At 33.1% G+C, this 26,447-nt stretch overlaps 3 protein-coding genes across 3 annotated transcripts; 2 read left to right on the top strand and 1 right to left on the bottom strand.

Moving 5' to 3' along the window:
• The first annotated feature begins 7,849 nt into the window (after positions 1-7,849).
• LOC133194919 (uncharacterized) lies at positions 7,850-11,880 on the top strand. Its single transcript, XM_061330817.1, is given in 4 exon segments — positions 7,850-7,868; positions 10,343-10,566; positions 11,361-11,687; positions 11,689-11,880. Coding segments are annotated over 4 exon segments (762 nt in total).
• Positions 11,881-12,012: 132 nt separating this feature from the next.
• LOC133194917 (uncharacterized) lies at positions 12,013-16,873 on the bottom strand. Its single transcript, XM_061330816.1, is given in 3 exon segments — positions 12,013-12,378; positions 12,467-12,643; positions 16,850-16,873. Coding segments are annotated over 3 exon segments (567 nt in total).
• Positions 16,874-22,370: 5,497 nt separating this feature from the next.
• LOC133195546 (fucolectin-like) lies at positions 22,371-23,721 on the top strand. The gene is made up of 2 exons (XM_061331419.1): positions 22,371-22,696; positions 23,463-23,721. Exons 1-2 carry the CDS (start codon positions 22,396-22,398, stop codon positions 23,672-23,674), a joined length of 513 nt encoding a protein of 170 aa, XP_061187403.1. The 5' UTR covers positions 22,371-22,395; the 3' UTR covers positions 23,675-23,721.
• The last annotated feature ends 2,726 nt before the right edge of the window (positions 23,722-26,447 follow it).

The raw sequence follows: 26,447 nt of genomic DNA, 5'->3' as shown, positions 1-26,447 counted from the left end.
ACTTGCAACTTACTAACAAATAACCTATCTGCTTGTTAGTTATTCTTCAGATACTTCACTTTTTATAAATGCTCTTTATTTCTAGGAATGATGCAAGCTGTGATTCGAGATCAGATGACATAAACAATCCTGACTTTTGATAGCTTGATAGGCTAAGGGTTAGCGAGAAGAGTAGCAGATCAGAATCCTTTGCTTGCAAAGATGAGCAAATGCATGTCACGTAAATAAAATGAATGAAAGGATTGTAATGCAAAAGCCACTTATTTGAAAAAGAGATTCCAAGTTACATCCATTGTCCATCTCATGAGGTTTCTTCATGCTTATCATATTACCATATGATATTTACTATATTATTTTAGTAATGTGTGTCACTAAGGTTGAATTATATGCAATTGCATCTTACAAATTTTATTTCAGTTCACATGTTTTAGATGTATTTTTGGAATGGCATCCAAGATATGCAAAATAAAAAGAGATTAATTCATTTTTTCAAATTTTATCTCAGAATTTTGTTGTTCACAACTTTTTCAGAAATATATATATATATATATATATATATATATATATATATATATATATATATATATATATATATATTTGTTGTTCATCAACTATTAGAGGATATATCCATAATGATTGCAGCATTTCAAAATTGATGTATACTTGCAATTTAAGGCAGAATTCTGTACTGATCTGACCTTGACCCCACTAAGAACAAAAGTGTCAAGGTCAATCTTAATTTTATGATGTTCTTTACATTCATTTCTTCTTTTGGTCCATATCTTACTTACAATATCATGGAATACACACAAAGTGTCTAGAATGAGCAATAACAAACACACAATGTATACAGTCAAAAAATTGAAAATGTTGTTGTGGTTCAGGAGAAGAAGATGAAATTGTATTAAGTTTACGACGATGACGACAAAAACGAGAAAGACAGACAGTGGACAAATTTTGATCAGAAAAGCTCACTTGAGCCTTCGGCTCAGATGAGTTTAATTACTTTGGACCCATCTTCCTGAAATATTCAATTTTTTTAAATATGTTTTCTTAAATTCCAAGAGAGGGAGTCTGGACCCCCCTATAGTTCCGTGCACGGAATTTTTCCTACATATGAACACACAACCATGTAAAACTTTAAACCCCTATTCCACCTCCAACCTTATTCTGGGGGCGATGATTTGAAAAAAAAACTGCATCTACCTTACCTGAGGATGCTTACATATCACTGACTCATCATGACCCAGTAATTCATCAATTATCATTATATCTCTCGAAAATGTTTCCTAAATAGTCCTATGTAAATCTTTGATCCCCTATTGTGACCCTCTCCTACCCAAGGGGACTGGGATTTGAACAAACTTCTATGTCTTACACTGCCTGATGACGCCTCCATATAAAAACGAATAATCGTGGCACTGCAAAAGTTCATCAAAGTTTTAAATAAGTCTTCCTATATATGTTCAAATGTGAGCTATGATCCCCCTTGCCTCTTCCTAACCCCCTAGGGACCATGATTTGCATACATTTTAATCTATCCTATGTCAGAAAGCTTCCCTATACGAATCACCTTCTCTGGCCAAATTGTTTTTAAAGACGTCACCTTTTATTAACTCTTAATTATCTCTCCTTGAAAGAAGCCATGGTTCTCTATTTGAACAACCTTGTATTCCCTTCTTCAAAAGACTTTTAATTTATACAAGCTGGCCCTGGAAGTGTCTTTTGAGTAGAAAAAGTTAAAAGTTTTCAGGACAAAAATGTCACCTTTGAGTTCAGTTGAGCTAAAAAGCACTCAGAACAGTAACGTTATACTTTATTTGATTTCTGAATGAAAGATACGTGAAAACACTAAATTATAAAATCTAACTACTGTACAGGTCCCAAACGTAATCAGCTTAGTACATTTACGTTCCGATATACACCCCTTGACATTCAATAAGGCTAGGCAGGTACTTTTGCTGTTTATTAAGTATAGAGATAAGTTAGTCTGCCGCTTTTTTGTAGCATAATCAAATCTTCTAATATAATGCAATACTATCTTTTGTTCTTTTTTTTTCATTACATAAACAAAGTTGAAACTTTTTAGATGATAAAAACTTGGACTTAAATTTTTAACTCCTATTCAAGCAATTGGAGCCTTTTTACAATAGCGTACACATCATTGATTTGTTTCATTGACTGTCTTCATATTTCTAAGAGTTATTTTTTTCCACAAAAATGTACCATCCATATGACCTTTTTAATAAAATGCTAGAGATAATTACCCAAAAATATATTAAATTTTTATATATAAATTTCTCTAATAATAAAGTTAATCCACTCATGTGGTATGACAAAATTGTTCCATAAAAATTGCAGTTTTTACCTCATTCTGTCAGTGGTATGAAACCTTATTATAATTAGTCTATGGAATGTCCAAATATTTACCTGGGTTTAAAATGACGCAGGGGAATCTTGTCATAAACAGAGAATGAGAAAGGGAGACAAACAAGAACACGTGGAAAATGCAAATGGGTCACTTATGGTAGGGGGGTGATAACAGACAAAACCATGCAAAAGAAATAACACGACTCACCTCAAGTCTTATGTTTAGGACAAAACCATTTTTTTCCTCAACTTTCTAACTGCCTTATATCTATTTTTGCTGTTGTATCCCATTGGTTCTGTTGCTTTAATCCTATAAATAAAAAATCAGAAGGTCAAAGTGAATTCTAGACTAGGTCATATGAAAATCAGAGTGTACAATTAAGAAGCTGAGCATGAAGCTTACCATATCTTCCAATATTGGTCACAGTTGACTGGGGAGACTCCTGTTCAATACTGCGTCAAGAAAAACCAAACATCCCTTCTACTAAGACAGGAAAACAAGAAGTCAAAGTACTTTGTCTAATTGTCAGGGTGCAACAAAAATAGGAAAGAGTGAACAAGTACAAACACTGATATCCTATTGTGCAGATTAGCCTTTGTGCAGATTAGCCCAAGTTTACCCCTCCCATCAGGACTCTTCATTTAGCTAACAGGCTGCTTTGAATTTGAAAATGTAAGTTAGATAAATTAGAACAAGACAATGTCATCGAAATCTAGAGTTACAGTGAGCGACTTCAAAAACAAAATCCTTCCATATCTCCCTTAATTTTTTTAATGCCTTTTTACAATTTATTTGTAAATGTGATTTTGAACTTACCAAAATGACTTTGGTTTCACAAAAAAGGACACATCCTCTGGTAGGTAACGTAATAAGTTAATCTTTCAGTGAAAAATAGTCATCCAGTATTTCTCCATTTCACAGTGCCCTTTTGTCACAATAACCTTGGGTCAAGATTATGCACACCTCAGGTCATAAACAATCTTTGAACCAAGTATGAGCCTCTAATGATTCTGTATTGCAAGTGGACAAGAATTTTATATTTTTCGACTTTTCATCATACAGCTTAAACCTGCCAGAATAATCTTGCGGCAAGGACATTACATACCCTCGGGTGATAAATACGCTTTGTATTAAGGAAGAGTCTTTAATGATTATCCATTACAACGCTATAGCCTGGAAAAGAATTTTATACTTTTTCTGCTATTATATTACAACGTTATAGCCTTGAAAACCTTTAATACTATTTCTGCCAGTATCCTTCAACTTGTTAGAATGACTTTGAACCAAGGTTCAGACACCCCCTGAGGTTATAAACAATTTTGTACATGTACCAAGTATGAGCTTCCTAGGATTCTACATTATAAGTTTTTAACTTGGACAGAACTACAGACATATGGACAAGGTGATTCCTAACCCCCCCCCCCCCTTCCAGAACTTCAGGCCAGCCTAAACCTTTGCCTGTAATCACAGAATGTAGAGAGCCAACAAAAAGTACTCAGACTTTGTGTAACTAAATTTCATCTCTGAGAATGAAAGGAATAAAGTTGGTGACTTACACTGTACCCTCACTTGTAGATTAGGCAATGATCAATCTCTTCCTCTCACATGAGTTGCTCTTGAATATAAAATTGGAACTCTAGCCCTCGGCCTGTCCACTAAGAATTTGGGGAGGTATTTAAGAAAGGTACAAGTGAGAATGAGTGAAGTCAATATCTTGGATTGTAGCTATTGTCTTACCATCATTTACAGGGTTTGTTATAATCAATCCTGGTTCTCTGGAATCTTTCTTGCAAGAAATTAACTATTTATAAACTCGTGACAGAAAACTGTTTATCCCTTTTATAGTAAGAGAGAGATATGATATCAAAAGAGGTTTCAATTTGCATCAAGTGTGGAGGAGTACAAAAAATGGGGTCAGTGCAGAGAGAAAAAAAAATGCATCTCTTCCGACTTCCACATTTGGCTTCAACTGATCCCTGCTCTTTGAACTCTTGATGAGTGATACAGTTATTACAAAGACAGAAGGAGAGTTTGCAAAACCATTATTCAAGATATGTTAATAGAGAGAGTTTTTAAAATACGCGGGTATGTTAAGGCTACACCCAGAGATATCCTACTTGCCTTTACAATATGACGTCATAGTAAGCTGTATGACGTGAACTTTAGAAATAATGATTTCTGAATTTCTATATTTAAGAAATAAATAACAAGTTTAAAAACTACTCTGGGAAATGAAGTGGGTCGGTCACGTGATCAAATCCTGTGAAGGCCGAAGGCCTTCTCAGAAGATTTGATCACATGCCGACCCACTTCATTTCCCAGTGAAGTTTTTAAACTTGTTATTTATTACTTATATATGCATTTGAGACGGACAATCGAATATAAATATTGCACTAACTGTTCGTCGTAGATTTTGACAAATTACGCAAGGTGTAAATCGGCTTGAAAAGCGGTTGCGCTTCAAATTCATCTGGCAAAGGATTCTGTTTTGAAGGAAATATTCTGTGAAAGGCTACTTGTGATCAATTATAGTGAGCATATTGGTGTCTGGGAATTTTTGTATTCGTGAGAACCCATATTCGATGTTAAAAAACACACACAAGAAACACGTCCGATGTTTGATAATAAAAAGTTAGAGGAATTTCGGTCGGAAAGGGATGGATGGAGACACTTGTCCGGACCAGTTAACTTGGAATCAAGATTAAAATTTGATCAGAAACATAAAATCTACGATTTCAATAAGGCATATTTATTATGATGTTGACACGGAGACACAAGCGACAGCTTACATTGTTAAGACATCAATCTCGATGATGGAGGTGTGCCTACCGAACTTCCGAAGTGCAGTGTTTGTCAGCTGTTTGCGGCGTGATTGCATTACATTGATATTTTCCAACAGATTTTCAAATTTATTGTGAGTAAAGTGTAATGAAAAAAAAATACAGCATTCAGAGGTCTATGAGAAAAATAAGGATAAACGTTGAGACTATGCGGCGCAGACATGAAATTTATAACACGTAGTTTTCTATTCTCCATGTAAAATCGATCAAGAACTGTATTAATTACTCGTTTACATTGTAAATAAAATGATTTTTATTTTACTTGGGTATTTTTTACATTTTTGTGCATGAAAAACATGCTATATTGATAAGTAGAATAAGTCTTTTTATGTAGATATTACTGCGCTGTGTGATTAGGTCACGTAATGACCTATGACCTTCGAAAAACTTCATACAGGTATGAAGATATTTGCTCTCTGTATGTTTATATCATAGAGAGATACCACAAATGTATATATTTAAAGTTTAATTTCAGGTCCAAGAAATGAATGGAATCATTCAAAACATAATATAAACTAAATCTTGTCTTTTTTGGGTGGTATAAATAGCCTGATTATTTAGCACGGGGGTTAAATACCAAACCCATGACGTCATAACTAGTGATCAAATATTTGCCGAATGAAATTAAAGGTGACGAGAATTCATGTAAACAAATATATGAAATGTGAGTTTTAAAGCATATACCGTGAATGCTATGTGTGATTCATAAGGATTTAAAGATTAAGAATCAGGTACGCTGACATATTCTGATCATGTTTTCTTAAAACGAACACAGGCAGTGCTTTGAAATCCCGATCAGCCTTTCCTCTGTCGTTCTATAACAACAAAGATGCAAAAGTTCAACACTACGCCGCATACTTTGAAACATAATTTTTGTTTGTATCGAAAGCTTGTATTCAATAGTACTTGGAAAGTGCTGCTAGAATCGTGTGGTTAACATGAATAAATAACAATTCCTTGATCGTATGTATAAAATGCAAAAATTTTGGTAAGGTTCCATGCGAAATTTCGGAATATTTTTTTCTGTGTCGGGAGAATAGGATTCTAGCAGCACTTTTCATGACCCAATGATGTTTTTACATAATCATTTTCACTCAAAGAAATGAATTATTTCCGGGGTAGTGTTGAACTTTTCACTTTTTTATTAAGGCAATTTTTCTATTTATAGACGTCACGTGATGACGTCGTGGTGGAGTCCTTCTTTTAGCCTAAGACTCAATGACGCCTATACAACTGATAATAATAGTTTTATCTATGGCTTTTCACTATATTATTAAATAAATAAAGCTCCCCCCCCCCTTACACCAGAACATCTTACCCAGGGGCCATGAACTGACAATTCTGGAAGAAGCACCTTGCTCATCATAACTATACACTTGTTTCTTTCCTTTATTACCAGTAGTAGAAAAAAAATTGAAAGAAATTATGCATTTTCCCTATATAATCAATAGAGCCCCCCCCCCCTTCACCAGAACCCCTGACCCAGGGGCCATGAATTTCACAATTTTGGAAGAAGCATTCTTCCTTGCACTTCCTTTGTTTGAATAATTCCCATTAGCAGAAAGAATTTATGCATTTTCCATATATAACAAATAGAGCCCCGCCCTAACACCAGAACCCTTGACCCAGGGCCACGAAATTCACAATTTCTGAAAAGGCAGCCACGCTCATCATAACTATGTACTTAGTTTATTTGATATCCAGGAGAGAGAAGAAGATTTTCAAAGAAATAATGCATTTTCACTCAATTGAGCCCCACCCTAACACCAGAACCCCTGACCCAGGGGCCATGAAATTCCCAATTTTGGAAGAAGCAACCATGCTCATCATAACTATGCACTACGTTAGTTTATTTAATACCCAGGAGCAGAAAAGAAGATTTTCAAAGAATTAATGCAATTTTACTATATAATCAATAGAGCCCCGCCCTAATACCTGAACCCCTGACCCTGAGGCCATGACATTTACAATTTCTGAAAAAACAGCATGCTCATCAAATCTATGTTCTTAGTTAGTTTATTTAATATCCAGGAGCAGAGAAGAAGATTTTCAAAGAATTAATGCATTTTCACTAAACAACCAATAGAGCCCCGCCCTAACACCAGAACCCCTGACCCTGGGGCCATGAAATTCACAATTTTGGAAAAAGCACTCTTGCTCATCATAACTATGTACTTAGTTACTTTATTTTATACCCAGGAGCAGAGAAGAAGATTTTCAAAGAATTAATGCATTATCACTGTATGATCTACATAGCCCCACCCTTTGCAACAGAACCCCTAACCCTGGGGTCATGAATTTCACATTCTTGTAGAGGGCTCAATGCTTATTACAATCATGCCAACAATGTGACTGCTTGATGTCCAGAAGTAAAGAAGAAGATTTTTAAAGATTCCATTATTTTTTATGGTTTTAACCCCACCCCTCAGGCCGAAGGGGGGGGGGGCAGGATCATGAAATTCACAATGTTTTTTTCCTTTCACCCATAGATGCTATATGCCAAATTTGGTTGAAATTGGTAAAGTGGTTTCAGAAAAGAAGCTAAAAATATTCAAATGTTAACACACAACGCACGACGCACGCCGACGGACGAAAACGGATAGCAATAGGTCACCTGAGTGGCTCAGGTGGCCTAAAAATGTCAGGTGCGAGTACTAGTAAGTTCGCCGTAGAATTCTCGTTGTGCATTTGAAAGATGCCAAATAAACTTGATGTTTGTCTTGATTGAAAACAAAAAGCAACAGAGAAAAAATGCTTGCGAGTGCAAAAATAATGAAACTTTATATGATAAAGAACTCACCAAGTATCAAATAAATAATAAAGGATCTATGATCTTTAACGAACCTTTTTGATTGAGGAAAACAGAAGCGGGGAGTTTGAAAACTTTCTAAACGTGAACTTCACGATCTCCGATTTTCTTCCTGACATCCTAAATCAATAGGACATTAGTATAATAAAATGAATAATGCATATTTTAAGGGCAACAGTTAAAAATTATTTTCATTCACTTTTCTAACTAAAGGCACACTTGCATTAAGATTTACAGTAATACATTTATTATCAAAGCTCAAATCATTCTTGTATAATTATCATATATATAATTCATCAAGTCACATAAATTTGAAACTAATTTGTTAAAGACATACATTTATATCTAGCAATTTATTTATTTCAAAAAGATAAACTAGCTTACCTTTATGTGTGACAATTAAAATTTGCCTTCTCTGATACCTGGACAGAAGAGTATATACACTCGGCTTTTACAATCCCTCTAATGGTTGGTCTTCAGAAAACTCAAAATGTTGGATTTGTTAATCCTAAAAAAGTCAAACTCAAATATACCCTTGAATGATGTTTCTTAATTATAAGCACAGTAGGTTCATTGTTTCCTAATGCGTCCAAATGTTTTCTAATGATCCAAAGCATCAAATCGGGTGCAAAAATATACTAAGTCTAACAATATTAAAAATTTCTACAAGAAATAGTCCAAAGAAAAAAAATCGAAGTAGAAAAGGTATATGATACATTTTTATTGAAAATGTACACGTGCTGATACTCTGGATCTTTCTCACGTGATAATGACGATCATATGTATCACAATAAATGTGAAGTGCAGGAAAAATGCATTGTGTCATTTGCAACTGTATTGTATTTTTTTAAAGCATTTTTTCTAGACCTAATCCCACATCTGGAACTTCTCGGGGTCCGTGTTTATGCCCTTTTCACAAATTTGTATTGTTTTAAAGTTTTTTTTCTAGGGGTCCGTGTTTATGATCTCTTCACAAATTTGTATTGTTTAAAGATTTTTTTAGATCGATCACTGTTCTTTCTTTTCACCTTTTTCATACTAAAACATTTTACAATTTAGTAATTAGTTTATACACTGTAATTCATATCCGGAAACTTATTACTTTTTGTGTTTATATCTCACGCACGACCTTGTTGGGGAGCAGTTCATGTAACAGCTTTTTATAAAATCACAAATTAATAAAAATTTGATGAGAAATGAAAATCAATTTAAAACATAACAACAACTACTTAGATTTAGTATTAAACAAATTTTAAAATCTTTTATTCGTATTTTTTTATGTTATCAATATGGAATTTTACATATTGGTTATTGGTGTATAAATCACACAGACTTGCACGTAGGCATATTTTTCAAGAAGCGCTAGCGCGCTTCATGAAATGTGCTTACGTGACAAGTCTATGTGATTTACACACTAATAACTCACACAAAACTTAAAAGCATTCCCTAAGGGGAAGCATATTTTGTATATTTCTAAATTAGTATGTCCCACATATCATAAAACAGCTATATCATTAGGTTTCTTATCTTATTTTAGAGATATTGATTGACAAATACTATGCCCTACAGTGCCTAAGTGGAATTTTGATTTTTTTATGTTTCCGGGCACATTACCCTGTCCTTAATGGGATTTGTAAGTATAGATAAAAAAAAATATGTCAGTGGACATGAATCTTTTTAAATATTTCAGAGTATGAATAGGGTTTAAAATTCGAAAAAGTAAGTTTCTTCTATACAACATAAACAACAAAAACTTAATTTGCAAAAAAGTATATCATTCAATATTTTAAATTTACGTTGAAATGCAAGTCCTTCATTTTCTTGATTAACTGTAAAAATTTTGAATGGTGAAGCTGACCTCAATATTGCACAGGACATCCTTAAACAAGACATGTATATGTATGACAAAAACGTGTCATGTTTACATTTCTTAAGTACGGGAAAACTATGACGTCACACATAAGCTAAGTAAGCGAAATAAGATATATACCTAAATAAGATTTCCGTCATCAGCCATGCAAAAATAATATGTGTTCCCCGTTTCTCAAAATATCTCATCATATACTGGTTATGACCTGTTTAAAGTGTAATATTTTTCATTACAGCAGAATTGTATAACTTAAACTCATTGTTTCATAAATGTTTAATATATTATGCCAATGAACGTGAGTCTTAGGTTTTAACGGAAATAAACTTGTGCAATCATTTCTTTTCTCCCTTCATGCTTGTCTTATTTATCCTTTGGTAAAAAATATTTAAAGAAGTACTTCTGGTATCTGTAGCTTTCACATTGTATTTATATTTAATGTTTATATTATTCAGATCCAGAGACTAAGGAATCTATTTTCAAACTCATTTTTGACATTCAGTCTGAGTCGCCTTCAGAATCACTGGCCACAACTGCCACAACTGCACAGAACTTTCAATCACCTGCCATGCAAATGCAACAACCTGAGTCAGATCCTGAATCACCTACTGCAAATGCACAAGTACCATCTGTCATTTCATTGCCACAGACAGTTCCTATGGAAGATGGTGATCAAAAAGTACATTTTGGCTTTAATTATAACTTGGATGACGGAGACAAAATTCTGAACTGTTATGCCCCCAAACTCTTACAGATATATTATTCTGAATCATCTGAATCAGGGTCTTTTCCATCGTCATGCTTGGCTTCAACAAGATGTTTTACATCATCTTCATTCACTCCATCTTCTCCTTGTCTATGTACAGAAAATAACTTGATTCAAGTGGGCCCTAAAACATTTCTCACCCCAGAAGAGTTTCAATCAAATATTAATTTGAAATTAAAAGACTACAATAGCTATGGAAAGAGGAACACGAGAAAAAAATAGGAAGAAATCTAAATCTTGTAAGCGTATATATATATATATATATATATATATATATATATATATATATATATATATATATATATATATATATATATATATATATATATATATATATATATATATATATATATATATATATATATATATATATATATATATATATATATATATATATATATATATATATATATATATATATATATAGCTAAATATTTAATTAAAGCGTGTTTATACGTTTAACAGTTAAAAGTAGAAAAAATCTAGGGCTAATTCAGACACATTTAAAATTAATAAGCTGTGTATTTTCTTCAATCAATTAACTTTTACATCAGATTCTTTACATTGACTTGCAATAGTGTATAGTCTACATAGACATCAGAGCAGATTCATTACATGTACCACTGTTTATATGAAATGCTCTTTTTAATAGCATAACTGATATTACATTTATAGGAAAAATTTAATTCACAAAGAACTCTTTTCAGGTTCACATATGGGACGAAACTGAAGAAAGACAACTGATTTCCCAAAGAACAAATATAGATGAAGCCTTCCATAAAAATAAAAACCATGACACATTATGGCAAAAAATTTTTGAAAACATGAATGCTGAAGGAATTAAGGTTTCTAAGCTACAAATACTTAATAAATATAGAAATATAAAAAGAAAATACAAAGAAACTATCGACTTAAATAAGCAAACTGGAAACGAGAAGCACGAATTTAAATACCAAAGAGAATTTGATAACTTGTTCGACCACAAGGCATCCACAAAAGCAACAGTGTCATTTGACAGTGGTGTACCGGTAAATGCAGCAGAAAAAAAAGAAAGAGAATGATAAAAAAAAAAGTCAACCTAAAAAGCGCTCTGCTGAAAGCATGATTATGAAAATGGAAATTATGCATAGAGACATGAGTGAACAAATTCAAAGGCACCAAGAAGAAAAGCTGCGAAGGTTTGACAGACTAATCGATATTTTCGAGAGATCTGTTGATCAAAACTAAACTGTATAGTGTCCTAAAATTGCCTACATATTTGGCTCAATCGAATTGAAAGTTTTGATTGCCTGCCTTCTTTTTTTTTTTTTTTTTTTTTTTTTGTATTTTTACAAGTAGTAAAGGATAAACTTTAATCTGTTAAAGATAAACAACCTTTGTTAGTTTGAACTTAGTTAGTGAATCGTGTATTGTTATTTCCTGCAGTCGCCGAAACCGTTGTTTTAGATGACCAATAGCCCTCTCTACTACTTGTCGAGCAGATGACAAAACTCGATTAAACCTCCTCTGATTTACATTTAAGCGACCATTGTCTTTAAATGGAGTGATTAACCAGGCTTTTAAGGGATATGCACTGTCTGCTATTATATACTTGTTCACGTCAAAGTACTGTCCAGCTGTAGCATTGGTAAAAAGACTTGAATTTCGTAGTACGCGAGCATCGTGGGTTGATCTTGGCCAACCTGTGTATATGTCCCTCAACATTAAATCAGCGTCTACTACTACCTGTAATTAAAATATAAATATATATATATTTTTAGTATGTGTTATTTATTAACAAAGTAATAAATAACACAATATCATCTATCATCACCTGGAGTTGTATCGAGGGGTATTGTTTCCTGTTAATTTAGTCACTATCTCCACCAATACAAGAAGATAATCTGATGTGCGTCCCATCCAGAGCACCAATTATGTCTGGAAGCCCAGATTGAAGCTGAAAGTGCTGTGCAATTCTCTGTTGCTCAATAAAATTAGGCCATTGGATAATCTACAAAAAAATGATTTTTGAGGAGAGTTATATACATGTAGAGATGTAGGTGTGTGATCTTGGCTTAAGAAGGCAAAAAAGGCTTATTTGGGGAGAACACATGGCTCAAGACTTCTGGGTCAAAATCAGATTTTTTTTTTCATATGTACACATGGCCTTGTACTTTAGAAATCACAAGTATAAAACGACCTGCTAAGGGTGATCTATTGCAATGATGTCAAGACATTGAAAGAAGGTAGATCAGAGCACAGAATTGTTTTGAACTAAGCTTTGGTCCCTCTCACATGAATACATGCATCTACCGTATATACTCGCCTATAAGTCGGTTTTTGGGAGTTGTATTTTGGACCAAAACTCTTTGTCCGACTTAAAGGCGAGTTATAAAATGACTTGTATTTTAGAGGGTCTATCCCTTTAATAAAAGCTTAAAAAATACGACCGACTTATATGCGGACCGACTTATAGGCGAGTATATACGGTACATTCCCATTACATGCATTAAACACAGGAACCTAAGATTTTTCCAATTATTTGCTAAAAGCCCCAGATCAAAAGATTCAAATTCCTTCTGCCCCTAAAATTTTAGCAATAAGCAATAAGTTAATCCGCTAGATAAAAAAATGCAGCATCTATGTATATGCCTTATTGTGGGGGGGGGGGGGGGGTGAAACTTACTGAAAAAATTCAGGTGCCTATCTTTTATAATACCTTTGATAGGTTTTTATCCAATTTGGGTTAAATTTAGACCGATGACGTCAGTTAACCATGTACAATAGTTCCAAGTGAAGTCGCCCCGAGTATGATCTTGCCGTACTAGCAGATCATGTATGACGTCACCGACTTGCTGGACACGTAGTGTAGGGAAAGAGAGGAGTGGAACAACATATTCCGTAATTTGTTAATGTTTACAAGAATGTTAACAATTTCATTTATTTTGTATAAGACGGTAATTAAAGTAAAACAAATTATCAAAAATTTAAAAAAGAAATGATGGTTTACACGTTTTGCACTTTCATAAACGGAGACTATATGACGTAGTTAACAGAGTCATGTGATCATGTGTCCTTCATCCCCTTAAGTAACCTCAAATAATTTGGGCGCTCCTGTGGCCGATAATGACCATTGAAAAGCTAGTATTAGCAGGATTCTCGCATTGCATGGTGAGTGGACATATTAAATATGCCCAAGGGCAACAAAGAAATTATGTCAGCAAATTTAAAGAATGAACCTTATTCACTGATTATCACCAATGTGTTATGATTGCAAGAATTTGATTCTAGCATTGTAATCAGAAAATTAATCAAAAAGTAATCATGATTACAGAGATTTTTTTAGATTATTCGATTAAATTACGATTACTTGTAATAAAAAAAAAGATTGGTTACCTGTAATCAATTAAAGCTGATAACGATTACCCCATCCCTGGCCTTAACATACTGTACCTTAAAATGGGGGAAAGTTAAAAAGTCCAGAAGCTATGAATGTACAGTAAATTTGAAATTTTTCGTGAAAAATATTAAACAATACCCTTCATATGATCAATGAATAAAGGATTTTAAAAAGGGGATTTATGTACTACTCAGAAGCAGGGAATTATGACAAATGCACCAAAATGAGAAAAAAGATGTAAAAGGTGATCAAAAAGAGTGATCCATTTTATGTATACCGTAGACAAGAGGAACCTGTGCACAGGGCAGAAACATGGACCCCTGGAAACACCAGAGGTGGGATCAGGTGTCTAAAAGGAGTAAGCATCCCCTGTGACCGGTCACACACGCAGTGAGCCCTATATATAATGACCTGGTACAGTATTTCGTAGTCTTTGGTATAAAAGCAATGACTTTACAAATGGTATATAACGTCAGACAAAATACGATCTAACGATAAACTTTATTTACAAACAAGGTCAACATATTGACTTATTTTTAAATAACAAACAAGCAGTCAAATAGGATAAAAAATCTTTTTTTCTTTATGACAAATTGAAAGATTTTCTTAAGAATATTTTCCTTGACAAAAATACACGCAGTTTTCAAGTGTACAGCCATGAAGTAAATAATCCAGATTTAATTTTCATAAATTTTAAAATTGGATGGGCTTTCTTCAGCAAACTTCTATGTCTCCATATTATAAATGTTATGTAAAGAGAAAAATACATACCCTTTAATCATATCAAGTAAAAGCTCGAGACACCAATATCAGACCGAGGGCCGAGGGCCTGTGACAAGGCCTTTCTTTTCTTATCAACATTTCTTACTTCTTTATTTATAGTTTAACAATCTTATGAAAATTTTTATCCTTGGCCATGAGCTGTCATACGGGGCATCTGTGTTTAACAAACACATCTTGTATTTCTTGTAAATTTAATATTTGATATTAACTTGCCAACGTTTTGCCCACTAATCCAACGTTGCATGTAAATTACTTGTATCTGTTTGAAGAATGAACTATATCATTGTCTACACCTATCGTAAGGGATCACTCAAACAAAGACCACACTTTGTTATCGATTCACAAATGATTTAAAACCGACTTTTAAAAAAAAAGGACCCGAAATTCATTCTAACAACTTTGAATTTGAAGCCCTTATCAATGGCAGAACCTGTCAGATCTTTTCGATATGTCAGAGAACATGATCCTAACGTCTTTGTCCCTATCAGGAATTGATACAGTGTATGAATATGATATATTTCAATAAGCTTGTCACTGTTTGAGTCACCTGGTTTGGATCCAGACTGAAACTTACATAAAATTTTCTTTTAATAATATAATAATATATTCGAGTAGGTGCTTAACAAAACATATTTCTAAAAATTCATAAACAACAGATGCTATTGAGCTATTGATATACGTCTGTAATATTTTACAACACATGTATTACCTTTATTTTCATAAACAAATGTAATGTGGGTAGTTTTTTAAGTGTCAGAAAGCTACAGTTACTAAGGATTGTGTTGAATAATTTTTTTGAAAGGTGTTATAGATTCTTTGTGCGACAGGTTTTAAAATTTTATTAGACGCAATTGCATGAGAATTTGCTGTCTCACTCCTCTAATGATTTTCTATTGGTCGAATAATTCTTTATGTAATAATAAATAACTCTTCATGTTTTGATGCGATATCTGGTCTCTAAGATAGGAGGTCTGGTTGACTATGAGTGCATGAAAAAATTGTATGGAAATAACTTTGTCTAAAGAATGAAATTACGTATGATCAGCTCATCATCGGAAGGGTTTTAGTTAAGGTTTACATTGTTATTTAATTTGGTTTATTTTTCAACTTTTCTCCACCACGTATATGGACTCGGTGGTCTGAGAAAAAAGAAGTTAATAGAAAACTAACAATTCATTTTGCGAAAAACACATTGAAGTACAAAAAAAAAAAAAACAGATGAAATAAAATCAACAAATTCAATTGCAAAATTAACAGACTCCGTTGCAAAACGAACGATCACCATTGCAAAACCAATAGCCATTTAATGAATTGACTCTAGATTCAGAATGCAGTCAGAATCTGGATTAACGTTAGATCGGACGAAAGTCTTTAAATTAATTTTATGACATGAACAGTCAAAAAAAAGTGGCTGAAGAGTCAAGTTTATTAAGTTTCATTGATATCATATGGAATCCCACAGCTGTCTAAAGGTATGGTACATCATAACATTGTGTGTTCTCAATCGCATCTTCTCGAGTCTTTCCGACAAACTCAGAAAAACATTTGGAATATATTTAAATCACCGTGTGTTAAAATTGTACAAAAAGAAGTCGATTCCTATTTATTAAATTTTTGGATAGCCAGAGTTTAGTTCCCTGCTGAAGTATATTTAAGGCAACATCTTTATAGTTAATCAATTTAAGTTCCAGTCTACACAAACAAAAGGTACTCCTGCAAATACTTCAACGTTTTTGAAAAGGGGGTTGTTATGGACGCTTACGTAAGATATTCGAGGTTGTTTTTCTGTTTGCCGGAAAGGCCTGAGAAGTTGCGATTGGGTTTGTTCTATATAATGAATGGCCGGTTCAGCATATCAAATGGTCACCACTTCATGTTAAAGGGTGAAAAGTACAAAATAAATGATGTGTAACATATAATACAGGGTCTGTTCTGTCTACTGAATGGCTACCACTCCTTGTTACTGGAAGAAAGTAAATAATAAATGGTTTGTTCAATAAATAAGTAAATACCTTTAAAAAAAATAATAAATACCTTAAGACAGCTGTGGCGTTCCATAATTTCAGACATGAACAGTGGGTCAAGAGTTAAATTAACTTGTCTGCGTGAAAAAAAAATCATTGATTTCAGACATAAACAGTTCAAGAATAAGATGCTGAATAGCCAATGAGAAATGTTGGAAACAAGTACTTGTGATAAGTGCGCTTTGCAGTTCCCTTTCTCCATTTTACCTGACTGTCTATCTGGACATCTGGTTGTGGTGGTGCTCTTTTCGTATATACATGTACAAATACGTAGTCCAAAATATCTGACGTTTTCCAGGCTTTTTTTACGATCTTGATGTTTTACGTGCCAGGAAAACGTCAGAACCGGTGCCATTACGAAAACTGGAAATTTCACCCTCTCCAATCGGAGCTGATTTTCGATACTAGCGAAACGAACTAAATGCCGAACTCACAACTTATCAATAGCACAATGCTTCTATTACTCACCAATATCGATGAAAAGAAAATATCACTCCACATTTCAATACAGGACTTGCAAGATTTTAAAATGCAAGATATGAAAACAAAACTCGATAGTCTGATATAATGTTTTCACCGGGCTGTAAATTTTATCAACAAACCATAAAAACGATGTTGGTGAGTACTAAAAGTATTGTACTATTGATAAGTTGTGAGTTTGACATTTAGTTCGGTTCACAAGTATCGAAAATCAACCCGAGAATGCAGTCTCCGGTTGGAGGCGGCGAATTCCCGGTTTTCGTAATGGCGCCGGTTCTATCGTTTTCCTGGCACGTAAAATATCAGATCGTTAAAAAAGCCAGGAAAACGTAAGATATTTCGGACTAACAAATACGTAGCCCCTTGACAAATTGATTTAGACGTTATGTTTGTGTAGATCTATGCAAACTGGTTTCTGTTTCTTTCTGTACCCCAACATAGCCCTAAATACATAAAAAAATATTAAAATATAATAAATGCATTTGATCTTGAATAATTTTATATATATATATATATATATATACGAGGGGTGATCAAAAAGTTCGCGAACTTTCTCTATATTTACAAAACCACAATTCCGATCAAAATGAAATTTGGCATATATATATTCATGAATGAACATGTTCTATAAATAGCAGATGGTATGTAAGGTTTTTCTCCATGTTTGTGACGTCAGAATGTGAAAATGACGTCGATATGTCGATTTTCTTGTATGTCGATGACTTGTGACGAAAAATGGTGGACTCAGTCGTACTCTAGCAACGCACGGCTGTAAAGTTTAGCGTATATCTTGGAAATTCCTTTGCAGTAATATATAATATATAATATATAAGGACAAAAGACTTGCCAAAAATTCAATCATTAATTGGATTGATCGTTTTAGTGAAGGAAGGGAGATGGTTTAAAATGATGTTTGTTTTGTTGCCCAATGAAAGCAAGCTGGGGAAGAGATGTGTCTTTAGTTGAGCAATTTGTTATGAATGATCGCCAAGTGACAATTAGAAAAATTATTGAATATCTAACAATAATATAATTATTAAATCCCTAAAATATCGTTTACTTTAGACTTCAGACATGTCAGATATGATAAAAAGAAGGCGCCCATACTTAATCCACATTGGATAAACGACGCTCCCAAGACGGAGGACTCGGGTTGTGATGGTCACCATGCTCATTCTGGGAAAGGATATCCTTATCCACCCATCCTATTGCCGAGATTTCGCCATTTCTGACAAATAAACTGTTCTTGTTATGAAAAATAACTTGCATGGTAAGAAATATAAAACTCGAAAAAATCTTTCAGCTTTTGTGAACAGAACGCTATGGAGTATGTCACGTGACCACTGACCACCTGGATCACGTGATTCACGCATGGACAGAACGGTGGCATGTGCATTAAAATCAGAAAGGAGTACTTTTAAAAAATAATGAACACTGAAACCTAATTTTATTTCTTATATGGAAGTAATTCAATTAGTTCGCGAACTTTCTGATCACCTCTCGTACATATGATTTTATTGTTTTGTTTTAAAACAAGATCTTATAAATAAACACATCTGAAAGTTAACTTTGCTCCGAGTTTTTTACAAAGACTATAATATTGAGGAAGATAAGTGACATTGTGTATGCTAGTATTCTCAAGCTGAATTGGTCAAATATTTAGAGACTATATGGGCCACTATAAGAACACGAAAACTTTACTGATTACTTGCATGTACCAGGAAACTGTATATGTAGATTGAAAACTTTTGTTGTTCGACTATATGGTTTTAATTTAAAGCTGTAGCTAAATAAAAGATATTGTAAAACCATTCCAGACGTTGTGTTAAAAACGCAAGCTGTGAAACAGCTTTCCAGCAAGAAAATTATGTACTCAAAACTTTTGACGTAGTTCACTGACATGTTGGCGCAAAAATTTGAATCGTAAAAATGACTACTATGACACTATTTAATATTTATAGTTTGAATTGAAGACATTTATGTTGAAAGTTTGCTCATTATACCTATCTTACATTTTCAATATGCATGCAATAGGTTACAAAACTAAATACCTGCGTTGGCAAGTTTCAGCATCGAAAAGCTGTAAGGTGTTCTTAGAAAAGCATAATATGCTATGTACTCGATTATCACGTGAATAATTTGAAGTTTATATAAAGAAATGTTAAAAAAATATTGGGAAAAAAGCGAACTGAATATATTGATAGAGCTCAGGTAAATGTTCCCATGGTGAAGTCGAACTCCTGTCTTCATGCATGTAAGCATATCAGGACTCATTTCAGTAATCTTCTTTTCGCTCTCCATTATAAGCAATGCCCTTGCTTATTGCCAACCTTTTTAACATTAAGACCTATACACTATCAGTATATAGGTCCTGAGATTTCATTTCATAGAAAAAAATAGTTGAAACAAGATGTGTTTGTGAAATACTGATTCCCGGGTATGGGGGCTTATGACAAAGGTTAAAGTTTCTCAAATGCAATTTAAACTCCAAGGTCAAGATAAAAAAAATGTTGTTACCCAGAGAAAGGACTTGTCTAAATGAATGTACCTGTACGTGGTACCAAGACACCAACCGTTCAAAAGTTATGGCCAAGGGTAATGTTTTATAAAATTTTGTCAAACTCCAAGGTCAGGGTCAAACGCTCTAATTAAATTGCACCCAGGTGGAAAATAAAATTCCTATTACCACTTATTCAAAAGTTATTGCCAAGGTTATTTTTTTTCAAATGTAGGTCAAAGTTAAGGTGCAAAGGTCAAAATTGTTAGTTACCAGAAAGGTATTGTCAAAAAGAATACACCTGTGAAATATGAAAGCCCTAGTAACCCCCTTTCAAAGGTTACGATCAAAGATAAAGCTCTTTAAAAATAGGCCAAAGTCTAAGGTCAAGGTCAATAGGACAAATAAATACTTTAACCTAAGGAAAGGTCTTGTCAGAATGAGTACACTTGTGAAGTATGAAAGCCTTAGCATTTACTCTTCAAAAGTTAGTGCTAAGGTTAAAGTTTGAAATTTTTTTGTAAAAGTGGATCATACTCAAAGGTCAAGGTCAAATACTCAGTACCCAATGAAGGGTCATGTCCCAAGAAATACACATGTGTAATATGGAAGCCACAGCTCCAACCAATTACAAGTTATAGTTCAAGTTTAAACTTTTAGAACAAATAGACACACAGCTAGACAGACAGACGGGCGGACAGGGCAAAACCTAATCTTCCCTGATCTTTGATGACGGAGGCATTAAAATCTTTTTGTACTTCATGTACATCGAACATTAAAAAGTAGATAGATAAATTTTATTTTTTAAAAATTTAATGGGGAAACAAATAATTGATGTATAGCTTTTAGCAGATTAGCATTTATAATCTATTTCTAAGTGAAGAGTTCAAGGAAAATTAGTTTGATATTTTACCTATTCTTCTTGGTTATAAACAATCACCGTTGTATTTTATTTACCCAAAATTTACCTACGCCTTTTGTTTACTCATGTAATCATATAAATACAGCAGCATTTTAAACATAATATACATGTACTCGTGTCCGTGTGTGTGTGTGTGTGTGTGTGTGTGTGTGTGTGTGTGTGTGTGTGTGTCCAATAAATGTCTTGTAGAGAACGATGACTCAAGAAAAGGAAGTCAGAAGAATTTGTTATACTTCAAACTGCATAGGAATTAATTGCACGATTATGTAGCATTATAATGATATGATAATGGACCCATATTTATGACCAACCCAAACTCATTTTGATATGACTTGAGTCGCCTATTTTTTATATTCATTGCTCGATATTAGTTTCCAAAGCCCCTAGGAGAGTTCAACAGGGGACAACTGGACGGAAAATATAAGTATTCAGCAGTGGCTCACTGCACAAAAAATATAGGAACGTTCAACTGAAAAACTGTACAGGAAATATTTAAAAAAAAAAAAAAAAAAAAAAAAAAAAAAAAAAGCTCCATAGTAGACTAGTCAATAATAGAGCTTGTTTATCTCCCTATACATGTATATGCAAATGAGCTGATTCATGGAGCATGGCAAATTTTCAACATATGGTCAACTGACAATTTATAATCAACTGAATTGAAACCCACGTAAATTGGAATTCAATAAAAATGATGACGTTATATTACCAGGAATCGAATTCATTTGTCAATTTATGTTAAGCTAGCGGAATTAAAGAATATGGGCGAACAAGGCGAGCGAAATGCCTATAATGCTACAAACATGAAGGTGAAAAGTTAAATCTCAGTTAAAACAAAATTTTCTTTGATATTAAAGTATGCTTTATGTAAAATCTCCACAATTTGCAAAAATCTCACAAAGATTGAAATTATTTGGCTATGAAATTAGCATACACACACTAAAGAGGGCAAAAAGGACCATTTTCTCACACTAAAATACAATTGTTCGATATGAGTGGGTCTTCGCTCCATATTTTTCAAAGTTTTTCCTCAAAGTTTGAGAAAAAATATACACTTTTTGGTTAAAAAAAAAAAAAAAAAACATGGAGCAAAGTTCCACTATACCTTAAGATACACTTTTATGACACAACGTTCGCATCTTTCCGAGAAATACTTTAAGTCCATTTAGTCAAGAGTCATATCACAAACATGATTTAAATGCCACTATTCATCGGGAGATGTGTAGTGTAGTAGTTATTCCAAAGGAAAATGATACTTAGGGTTTTATTGCTGGGGGTTCGATCCCCACGAATAGCACATTTTTTTTAACAGAATAATTTTTGCAAAGAAATTTTTCCTCAGAAAAGTTTTGTTTATCATAATTTCATGAATTTCACTAATAAGAACTTTACTTTAAATACTTAATTCACAAATTGAATATAATTTTCACATTTGCAAAGCTAAAGGCATTTTGCAAGCCTTGTTCACCCATCTCCTTTGTTTAAGACTTTTCAATACCTTGCTAAAATATTGGGTATTACATGTGCATCTGTGACAAAGTCACATGTTTAATTTTATTATTATTATCTGACACGTTATCGCATTACAAGTCTCTATAAAAGGAATTCTGAGCAGTACAACGATTCATTTTCAATGCATTATTCCGATGCCAATGCAATAATGGTGGGTTCTAAGATGCTGGTTTTACTTCTGGTTTGCTTTGCAGTTAATGAAGCTGCTTTATACCACTATGGTCATTACCACCACCACGGCGGCCACTTTAGAAATGTGGCGTATGGAAAGAATGCGATTCAGAGTTCCAGATATGATTCCCATAAATATCCAGCATCTAATGCTGTCAACGGCCTCCTCACTGATTTCTCCCACACCAACACAGAAAAATCACCATGGCTTCGGATTGATCTTGGAAGGAACTATGAAATACACGAAATAGAAGTCTTCACTAGAAAGGACTGTTGTGGTATGTAATCAATGATTTATATATTAAACACTCTTGACATTAATTAATTTTGAGAACATATTCATTTTTAGCAAGGTATTTAATATGCAAAATGTTGAGGAGAAGATTACAAACTTCTCTTTAAAATGTAATGTTTACTATCGCTGGAGTCTACTGCTCTGTACTAGATATTGTTATAATTTTTATTTTAATGTCTTTATTGTTTATATATTACACAATTGGAGTTAGAGCATTTTTATCCGTCTAATTATCATTAAATCACAACCAGTCACCTATTCATTTTTTAAATAAGTGAGACATATTACATGGCAGTGAGACATATTGCATGACAATGATTCCATGTAGCCACGATAATCTGTCCCTATGTTAGTAATTTATACTGGAAAATCGAGCATGTTTAATGCCATATCATATTAGATTTGTTTTATCTACCACATAATTGCTTAAATGTAATTTATGAAGACTGTAAATATTTAAATGTACCACCTATCTCAGTAAAGGATAAAAATCAATGGTGAGACCTCCTTTTTTCTTAAACCTTATGAAAGAAATGTTTATTTATGATAATTATTTTCATTTTTATTTTTGAAATCTATTCTAGTCCAATGTAAATTTAAATAACATTCCTTTGATATTTTTTTGTGTCTAAAAAATAATTCAAGGAAACTCATCGTGAAATACAAATGAATGAGATGCATTTTTTTCACTATACCTCGGTTTTTCATTGTAGCGTATTATATTTTTTTTTAACTTTATAATTACATAGGTGGTCGACTTCACGACGTTGATGTCAAAGTGGGCAAAAGACCGTACCTCATGGGGTTTTGCGGTCATTTTTCGGGACCTACAAAAATTGGACAAAAGTTTTCTGTATGGTGTCCGTCTAACACAATTGGCCGATATGTAGAGATACAGATTGTCGGAGGATCGGAGAATGTCCTAGACCCGGCAGAGGTTGTTGTTTGGGGACATTTGTAATTGATAAAAAAAAATCTCAATAAATTAAATTTGCATGAAACGAATAATTCTTACATTCAGTTGTTTCGATTTTTTTTTTTTTTTTTTTTTTTTTTTTTTTTGATCTTTTTTTTATTATTATTATTTTTGTCTTTAAATTTAAGAGCAAACTAAGGAAAATTTTATCCGTTACCACACTTGTTTTGTAGCACACTTAAAACTTTAAATTAATTTCAGCCTCGTCGCATTGGTTTGAATAAATATCAAGTACTCTACCGCGCGCACCGGTTTACCCTTTGCAGATTAAAAGTTCAGAGTTTTTGACTCAGAGGAAATGTGGAATATTGTATGCAAAGATATAACATCTTAGACTTGAAAAGAACAGAAATGCAGGTTATCTAATCTAAAAATTTGAATAAAAACAAATCAAGGAATAAATAAATGAATTAATAAATAAAACTATAAACAAGGCAAACACTCGTACAGGTCTATGTGAAGTCTTTCATGGCAGTTTATATCGTTGTCTTGTTTTTATACCCTCCGTCGTATTCTAAATGAAATATGGAGATAAGAAAAGTAATCAAAGGTTCCATTGTAACAATCCAAATTGGGAGCAGAGCAAACAAAAACCTCTAAAACATCGGAGGTGGAATCAGGTGCCATGAAAGAATAAGTACCAATACATACATGTATATATTGCTAGTAAATATTTGAGGCGTTACTGTTCTTTTTTTTAATAGAATATGGTTTTATGGATTTTATGAGGTGTAAGGATGTTGTTGTGCCCCTTTAACACTACCTTAAAAAGGATTAGATTCTGTAGTTTTTTTCCTTGCATTTAAAGAATCTCATCCTGGTTCATCAAACTATATTGTTTTTGATAAATTTAATATAATTAATCTGAAGATTTTTTCAGCAGGGATTAGAACATCTTCTAACAAAGTTGTTTCTCTTTCATTACGGTCATTAAATTGTCAACTATTGAAATAACGACCACTATGTGAGTTTTAAATATTTTTAATATTCCCAACAATAAAAATGATTTTATACCTATACTGAATTCCTAAACTTAATAGAAATCCATACAAACAAAGATACATAGCGGATTCCAGTAAATGTTCTACCAGGCCAGTTTCTTACTGAACCGTCACGGAAGATCAGTCGGTAGAGCGCTCTATCCTTGATCGGAAGGTTCGAATTACGGCCGCAAATGACCTAAGTCGATAAAAATATCAACTGTAACGTGTCTGGGGTATGAGGCTTCTAAATTGATCAAATCTCGAATGAAGGAGATATATTTCAGTGTGACCAATATATGGTATATCCTTGTAATTTGGTAAATTTCTGTGTTGGTCAGTAATTCTGCATTGTAGAGGCAAATAAGAGCAAAGCATAAGATACTTTAAGTTTCAACATTAATTTAATAACTGAATATATATACCGGTAATACAGATGGCTGGATACGAAAGTAATCAGACAATTGTGAGGTAGTACAGTTGGTCAGGTTGGACGTCACATTATTATATGGTATAAGAGTAACTGTTCCTTAATAATTCAATTTGGTCAATGAAAGTTATAGTAAAATTTTGTTTACGATACTGATTTGCTGTAAATTTACCAAAAATATCAGTAGTTACGTACTCGTTCTAATAGAGATACTTAGCAGGCGTTCTGCGGAGTCAAACTGAAACTTCAGCGTCCATGGCGACGTTTATATAGGGTAAACTACAGGACATGCACAGTGCGCCTAACCTAACCAAAACGAAAGTATAAACCAAAATGGCAGACGATACTAACAACCTCGCCGAAGTGGAACAAACCATGAAAAATACGAAATATGTGACGTCGAACCGTATTTGCATACTCTCTGTTTTCTCCCACTATGAACCTGCACTCGTCAGGACTATAGACGCAACTTGTTCTGCTATGAAGGCAATATCTCGTTTTTTTGCATTCGCATAATACAAGTTAATCCAGTAATATAATGCGTTCAGAAGTATGTATATATCAATTGTTGTGCAAAAGGAATAAATCTTAGTTTTTAATAATATTCTGCGAAAAAAAAAAGAAGAAATTCAAAGTGATTAAAGTTGCTGATTTATATCTTCAAAAAATAAATTTTGGTCAATGTATTTAATTGTATAATAAAACTCTTTACAAATTGAAAAGAACTGCTATATCTTTGTTACTATTTATGCATATTTTTGCAAAGAAAGATAACTCTTCACGCCAGGCTGTTTTACCTTCAGACAAAGCGAAATTTCTGTAATAGTATATCTATTTCAAGAACGATTTCAGCTCTTAAAATGAGTTTGAATAACATAAAAAACATAGTAAAAAATTCTTAAGTTAAAATCAATGTAAAAACACTCTCATTTTCATCATTTAAGAAATAAACAACGTTATTAGTGAACATGGCGTTTTCTCCAATAAAAATTAATAATATTTTATCGTGGTATTTGCTTCTCAACCACAGTTATCTGGATACAAACCTCGTCGTCTTCAAATTCTCGTAAAGATATGGCAGTTCTTTCAATTTGTAAAAAAAAAATTATTTTACAATTAAATATATTGACCAAAATTATTTTTTAGATATATAAATCAGCAATTCTAGTCATTTTGAATTTCTTTTTTTCCGGAGGATATTATTAAAAACTTAGATTTATTCCTTTTGCACAACATTTCATATATATACTTTTGAACACGTTATATATTAGCGTAGTTGCTTGTACTGTGCGAGTGTAAGAAACGAATTGGACTCATAGCAGAAGATGCTGCGTCTATTTAAGAAATG

Source organism: Saccostrea echinata, unplaced genomic scaffold (genome assembly GCF_033153115.1).
Source record: "Saccostrea echinata isolate AGI-Se365-2 ecotype Australia unplaced genomic scaffold, CSIRO_AGI_Sech_v1 ptg000029l, whole genome shotgun sequence".
Classification (NCBI taxonomy): Eukaryota; Metazoa; Mollusca; class Bivalvia; order Ostreida; family Ostreidae; genus Saccostrea; species Saccostrea echinata.
This window is presented reverse-complemented; position numbering and strand designations above follow the sequence as displayed.

Bases quoted from the DNA above. Each gene is read 5' to 3' on its own strand.
- LOC133195546 (XM_061331419.1), top strand. From the start codon at position 22,396: ATGGTGGGTTCTAAGATGCTGGTTTTACTTCTGGTTTGCTTTGCAGTT. The intron at 22,697-23,462 runs GTATGTAATCAA...ATAATTACATAG, and splicing joins CACTAGAAAGGACTGTTGTG to GTGGTCGACTTCACGACGTT.